Source organism: Oncorhynchus clarkii, chromosome 13 (genome assembly GCF_045791955.1).
Source record: "Oncorhynchus clarkii lewisi isolate Uvic-CL-2024 chromosome 13, UVic_Ocla_1.0, whole genome shotgun sequence".
NCBI classification, from domain to species: domain Eukaryota; kingdom Metazoa; phylum Chordata; class Actinopteri; order Salmoniformes; family Salmonidae; genus Oncorhynchus; species Oncorhynchus clarkii.
The window spans coordinates 50,772,370-50,779,823 of NC_092159.1; the positions used below are offsets into that span (position 1 = coordinate 50,772,370).

Here is a 7,454-nt window from a genome sequence, read left to right on the forward strand (position 1 = left end):
TTGTCTGCTATTGATTTGCTATTTGGTTCAGCTGTTTTATATGATCGGAATTGATAGGGCAATGTGCAAAATAGAAATGTGCATTGGTGCTCCGCCTAGTTCTCCCGATAATACAATTTTACTATAAATTATTTCCTATAGATGCATTCGTTGTATACACTAGATGGCGCCCATTTAAAATGTAATCTCAAACATACAATATGTAGTATGTATCACAATATGGGTAATTCAACATTAGTGGCCTATTGCGTCAATTTATCTTACATTATACACAAACCATGGCTCATTTAAAGTTCCATTATGGAATATTGGCCATTTCTTGAGACAAAAATGGTCCACTTTTATGGACAGTAATATCGTCCAGAATTTGCTTCTCTAGACAGAAGGGGGGCTAACCTCCCCACACCCAAAAGTTTATATTGCACATCATGCATACAAACCATACAGCCAACACTCGAGCAAAACTTCCATATTGTATCATCTTTAAGACAAAAACAGACAAAGTACAAATTCACTATTTTTTATTTTCTACCCGGTAACAGACAGGATTTTTGTGATTGGTTGGAAAACAAATTACATAAAAATAAAACATCATTTTATTTTTATTTAACGTTTTTGATTCATTTATATTTTAGCTTTTCTAGCCTGGGGCGCGTTCAGCAGGACTTAACGTTGTGATACGTTCGGATAGAAATAGGCTATGTAGAACAAACACCTCTGACACGAATACGAACACATCAGCTCTATTCATGGCATTTCTATCTGCAACGTTCGACAACGTTTGGCAACTGAACGTGGCCTTGTATTGCCCCCAGAGACAGTGCATTAAGGAAAAACGTCCCTGATTGGTTAAAATAAAATAAAAACGTTTTACATTATCACAATATCTATATTGCCCTAGTTCTTGAAATAAAAGTTCAAAAGAAATAAGATTGATATCGATAGTTACAGTAGATTGTTGGTGATGTCTTAATGATTTTAGCAAATTAATGATCTGACCAACATTACAAGCAGAATGTTTGTTTACCCTGCTATGAACAGAGTAGGGTCGGGTGAAATTGGAAGTTGTGAAGTATCATTCTGGACAGCAATACTAAGACCTGCAATGATCCCCAAAACAATTTATCTTCAAGTTCAGGCATTGCTCTACCCTACTGCCTAAAGCATGTAAGCAAAAGCTTGTTCCCAAAATGCATATTTTCACAAAATTGCAGATGGTCTACATTACAGCTCTGAATCATTGTCTTAAAGCCTTGTCAGAAAACAAGCCATTGACAATTCCGACAACTTGAAACTCCTGCCCTGTTATTTTATCAGCAAAAAAGTTTTCCAACCCAAAATGTTCTCTAATATTACAGCTCTTTTAAAAACAAGCGTATTACCTTTCCATGTAACATATTGTATATCAAGCATTCAATATCCTTATCTAACAGCAAATAACACTTCCTCTGGTCAATAGATCATAACACGTCATTAAAACCAACACTCCTTGGTCTCACAATATGATCAATTTTCTTTATAAACTACAAAGCAAAAAAACCTTGAGCCATGTGCTCTTTAAAAAAACATACTGCCACCTATGCACCATGAATGCACTCAGCACTGTTGGGGCGCATTGAATGTACAGTACTCCTGATCCCGTCTTCAGTGAGATGACGCAATGGTGAGTGTTGTATGAAATGCACCACCTAGTGGAGAGGAGAGAGCACTAGAAGCCGATATGAGCTAGCTACTAAAATGTGAGAAAGAATCCAGCACAGGAAATGAGCATTAATGCTGTCTGGCAAGTTGTTGCACATCTTTAAATATAAAAGAGAAAAACATGAGCTGAGTAAGGGGTGGGGGGGACAGATGCAAAGTGGGGTGAGAATTGAGGTATGACATTCTTTGACTACTCAGAACCCATAGGGAAACTGCTGAGCAAAATGGGAGAACCAGAGAGATGAATATTGACCGTGTTTAAAGGATAGGGGCAAGGAGAACACATTTTAAGGGGATGATAGAAAATGGCTAAGCAAAAGCCCCCAAAATGCTGTACAGGAAATGGGTATTTCTTGGAGCCAGCAACTTATGCCAACATCCCACCCTGAACAAACAAAGCTTTCGATACCGTTCAGACAAGAGAAGAGCAAGTGGGAATGACAAAGGGGGTAGAGCAGAGGTGTCAAACTCATTGCATGAAGGGCCGAATGTAACTAGGCAAGTCAGTTAAGAACAAATTCTTTACAATGACGTCCTACTCCGGCCAAACACTAACACGGACGACACTGGGCCAATTGTTCGCCGCCCTATGGGACTCCCACTCACGGCTGGTTGTGATACAGCCTGGAATCAAACCAGGGACTGTAGTGACTCTTCTAGCATTGAGATGCAGTGCCTTAGAACGTTGCGCCACTCGGGATCCCTGAAATTCATTACTATTTAGTGACCTTAATTCATCCACCAAGTACAAGGGTGGAGCAAAAACCCATGGAAACGCAACCCTTTGTGGAATGAGTTCGACATGTGGGTTAGAGGAATTTAATATATAAACAAATCACAAAGCAATGGTGAGGTGAACATAGTGAACAGTGTGATGGGATATTTTAAATAAATGGTTCTTTATTAATCATCGGCTTCCAAATAAACTAAAACTCAAGGATTCAAACCTTTTTTTATGCATCTACAAAAAAAACACAAAAAAAAACAGAAAAGCCAAACTATTTCACATCCATGATTGCGTTTTCAAATCATTGGTTTTTGGGAGAGAAAAAAAATAAACGTGTCCGCTTCTTGATCTTTGTGAATCCATAAACGAAAAGGGTCCATCTGCACATATCCACCTGTGCTCTCAGTGTGTTGTGTGTGCCGTTGTTACCATTTGACCATGCAGATTGACCCCATTGACCCACACACACACACCTCTCAAACAGGATGTACAAAAGCTTGTGTTGAGCATCAAAACAGTGCAGGGCCCTAACAAACAGTAAAGGCTCCTTTCCCCTCCTCCCCCCCAGGTGTGCATTTACATCACTGAAAGGAAGGACCAATTTCATCTACAAAGTGACAGGAGAACAGAGCAGGGGAAAGGAAGGACATACAAACAGAATACAATAAACCTCTCTTTCAGACACACGCACGGACATACGTACACTCAAACAGTTAAAAACAGTATCAGAGAAAAAGAGGACCGAACCCTAGGTACTGTCTGCTTTGTTGCTGTTTGGTGATGAGGGAAAAAGTAGGGCAAAAGAGTGTGGGGGGGTGCTTGGTTCAAGGAGGGGGGTCCAGTGGGTGTTATTTCTTGGCCTTCCCGCCTTTGGCGGAATTCCGTGGCGGGGTGACGGGGCGTCCAGATCCCATTCCTCCACCTCCACCATAAGAGTAGAGCTTCTTATCCGCTGGCTTGAGAATCTGAGGAATAGAGAGGCTTTCTTTAGACAGCTATAAATATACATATACTCCTACAGACTGAACACTGCAGCACGTAACAGGTAAGACAGGGGACTGGCAGAGCTTAAAAATCTAGACTGATGGACAGGAACAGCCAGAGAGAAAACTGGAGAGAGAAAAGGGGCAGAGAGAAAAGCAGAGGAGTACACACCTGAAAGGAACACATGAGGGTCTCATCCACACTCATCATGGCACCGGCATTATCAAACTCTCCACAGTAGTTAGGGGCAGAGAACAGTGTAACAAGCTGTCTCTTTGCAAAGAACTCGTAACCGTCTTCCACCACCTGAGGACAGGAATGAAAGAGGTAAGAACGCAATGAAAAATAAACAGGAAAAATACCAGGCGTGGATAACCAACAACTGCAGGGCCATCAGTACATTTCAAACAGAGGAGTTACCATCTTAAATGAACACAACCTCCATCGCCAGTAAAAACACAAAATGACACGCTTTAAAGATGGAATCCGCATCAGGGGAAACAGAGCCACTGTTCACCCCAGCACCTTTGTTGTTGTTTGTGTTGTGAAACGGAGTCGTCGTCTTCGGCAGCATGGACCAAAAGAATTGCAGTACATATTCTGCTGTTCTATCGTGTGTGCAATGATGTCAGAGAGGAAAAATAGGGTTTGTTGTTTACAACTTCTTTGTTGTTGTAATATCCCAAACAGACGTGGCAGTGTCACCAATTAAAGATTCCAGCTTTAAAAAAGTGCTTCAATATTTTATGTAGTGATCTTAGATCATCTGATTTCCCTGATTAATAACAAAATCGCTCTATTCTTCCAAACCCACCATTGGTCTGACAGTGTCCCGCTAAATACTCTCTTCCCAGCCCCTAACCCCCATCCAAAACTCTAAACCACTGAGCTAAACCATTACCTGATGTGCCCTGCATATAAGGTCCATGTCGTGTTTGTGCAGAAATTTGGCCACCACGTCTGCCCCGAATGTGAAAGAGACCCCGCGGTCGTTCTCGCCCCAGCCCAGGACATCTTTGTCTGGGTCGGCCCACAGCAGGTCACACAGCAGGCCCTGGTCAGGCACATCTGTGGGTCGCATCACTCTGCGCACCTGCTCCATAGACTGGAGGTCTGGAGAGAGGCCTGGACAGAACATAGCACACAGAAACATTACATCACCATACAAATGAATGATGACTGCCATGATACCGTCTTCTACCACCAAGAACAATAAGATCTGAAATCACACCTTGATAACTACCACCTCTTATCAAACGTATAGTGTATACACTTGAGTCATCTTCCACCACAAACACTTAAGGGGAGTGGTTAATCCAAACGATCATGGGGCCACCAAGTGCTTATTGATAAGGCCCACAGGGGAAAGACCCACACACACAGATCATGCAAGCATACACCACCCACCTCCATGGCAGCAGAAGATCTTCTCATCTACAATGGCAGCCACGGGTAAACAGTTAAAGCAGTCTGTGAACGTCTTCCACAGCTTGATGTTATACCGTCTCTTACCTAAAGAGGAGCAAGGGGCATTACTAAATGGTTAATACTCTGTGTGTTCCGGTCTCCTGTTGTTAAGCATGTGTTCCAGCTTCTCGTCTCGGCACTTACACTCGTCATAAAAGCCATAGATACGGTTAATGGAGGCACACTCGTGGTTGCCGCGCAGCAAGAAGAAGTTCTCTGGGTATTTGACCTTGTAGGCCAGAAGCAAGCAGATGGTCTCCAGGGACTGCTTCCCCCGGTCTACGTAGTCCCCTAGGAACAGGTAGTTGCTCTCCGGGGGGAAACCTCCGTACTCAAACAGCCGCAGCAGGTCGTAGTACTGACCATGGACGTCACCTGCAGGGGGCAGCACAGAGGTGGCCAGTCAGTCACTACCACACCCTCCCTGACTACATTAGATCTGTGTGTGTATACAGGCCGTTGGACTGAGATAGCAAAGGCAATTAGAGATTAAAATTCTCCAGTAAATCAGACAATCAGTCGTGTTATGAAACCTTGGAGCTTTCACTATCAGTTGGGTCAGAGAGGCGCAGCTTCTTTGCTACACTGACATTAATTACTATGAAACCAATTTCAGCCATCATAACTTATCCAATATGACTCACCGCAGATCTTGAGTGGTGCCTCAAGCTCGAGCAGGATTGGCTGGCTGAGGAAGATTTCGCGAGACTTGAGGCAAAGGCCACGGATCTCGTTCTCTGTCAGCTGAACGTTCTTGCCTGGCCGAGAGCCCTTAACTGGAGGGGAGAGAAAGACAGAGCAAACAGAGTGAGGACTGACGTTGCGCTTATTGGAACAAACATGCTAGGCCAAGACCATGGAAACAACACACACACAAATAGCACAGCCACAGATCTAACACACAGCGCACCAGAGCAGAGAAACCAATCAGTATCACAGGCCCCGCTGACAGCACAACCCTGAGCATACTGCAGAGCCAAGGTGAATCTGCTCACACAGCACAAGCCAGGAGGATGAACTATTTGATGTGAGAATCTCAAGGTTACAGAGCGTGAAATCTAAATGAAAAGGGTGTTGGGGTCTTTGTTTCTGAGAACTCAAGACTAGGGGATGATGATGGCAGTGTTGAACTGAGTACCAGCAGAAGGTACAGGCCTGGCTATGTGTGAACAAATGTGTGCAGTGTGCACCCAGCCCCAGAAGCACGTATTAACACACCACCTTCCTGTCTGCTGATGTAACCAGGACAGAGAGACTGCAACGGAAAGAGGCACACGCAGCGAATATCACACTGTACGAATCAAACAAGGATCAAATACACTGCCCTTAAAATCAAAGTAGGCCTAAATCACAATTAAATAAACATATCATTGATGGCCAACTTCAGAGCTCTCTGGTTACAAGTACACCGCATGCAGTCTGGTAGCATAGAGCCTGTGAACTGACAGCAAACGTTGCTAGGCCGCCTCTGACCACACGGCAGAGCTAAGCAGGCTAGTAGTAGCAGGATGGTAGTAGCAGGCTGGTAGTAGCAGGATGGTCTGAGATGTGGTCAGGTCACAAGGGACACATGCACAGTGCTGCGCTGAGCATCTTCCTGGGCCAGGCTGTCCCCTAACTCTGCTCTGGATCTCAAGAATCTTACATGTATGTTGAGTACAGTAGCTAGTTATGACATTCACACACATTCTACCAGGAAAAGGAAAACCCACCCTGTGGCGGTGTAAGTGCTACATGTTCATCAAGCAGAGGTGCAAATCCACAGTGCAACTGATATGATGTTCAATGATCAACAGACAGGTGATCAGCTCTACTGGAGCCACAAATTGGTAAAATGCTTAATGTAGTTATCGCACCATTGTAGCCCTGGAGCAGGGAATACTCTTAAGTATGTTGGCATGATTTGCAGGGCAGCTTGAGGCTTTTGTGGCGCTGCAGGTCAAGTACAGGTTTAATATGATCAGCCGGATGAGGCTCCTACTTCAATCTCAATACTCCTTCCAAACTAGAACCTTCACTATAGCTGCAAGGGATCACTACAACAGCACATCTATAGTCAAACAAATACAACAGTAGGACTGTATTATTCAGAAATCCTGTTTGCATGACAAGCTCCAGGCAAGGATATAACGGAGCATGTAGTAAGTGTATTCCAGTGACTCATGATGTACGGGGGACTTGTACAAGAATGCGCATCAGGGTTGTTTGTGTCACAGAATCAAATCCACCCCCTTTCCTGCACGTTCTGCTGTCTTCCCTGGGTGCAGGTGAAAAGTCCAATGCCAGCGCTCTATAAACCATCACAGGAGAACTAGGCAATGACAAACAAGCATCAACAGAAAACCTAATATTCAACCATAGACACTTGTTGTGCTCTATCATGCACCTGGTACTGTAATTGCTGAAGATAAATGGGTTAGACACACTTAAGAGAGCAGAACAATAAACTTGCCTGAAACCCTTCAGTGACATTCTGCTTTACAAGCTGGGTGCAGACAGTGTCCTTTACAAAAACATACACCGGGGTTAATTGAACACTTGTCAAAGCTCTGACAGCTCAAACTGAACGTTGCTG

General features: G+C 43.8%; 1 protein-coding gene across 2 annotated transcripts in view; it reads right to left on the reverse strand.

Moving 5' to 3' along the window:
- Positions 1-504: 504 nt before the first annotated feature.
- The window catches only part of LOC139364999 (serine/threonine-protein phosphatase PP1-gamma catalytic subunit B-like), a 15,188-nt gene continuing 8,238 nt past the window's right edge, over positions 505-7,454 (reverse strand). For both annotated transcript variants that reach the window (XM_071102297.1, XM_071102298.1), the window contains exons 3-8: positions 5,524-5,655; positions 5,024-5,254; positions 4,820-4,924; positions 4,314-4,537; positions 3,584-3,718; positions 505-3,393 (exon numbers count right to left, since the gene is read on the reverse strand). In XM_071102297.1, coding sequence (XP_070958398.1) covers positions 3,277-3,393; positions 3,584-3,718; positions 4,314-4,537; positions 4,820-4,924; positions 5,024-5,254; positions 5,524-5,655 — 944 coding nt within the window. In that variant the 3' untranslated portion in view covers positions 505-3,276. The remainder of the gene's footprint in view (positions 3,394-3,583; positions 3,719-4,313; positions 4,538-4,819; positions 4,925-5,023; positions 5,255-5,523; positions 5,656-7,454) is intronic.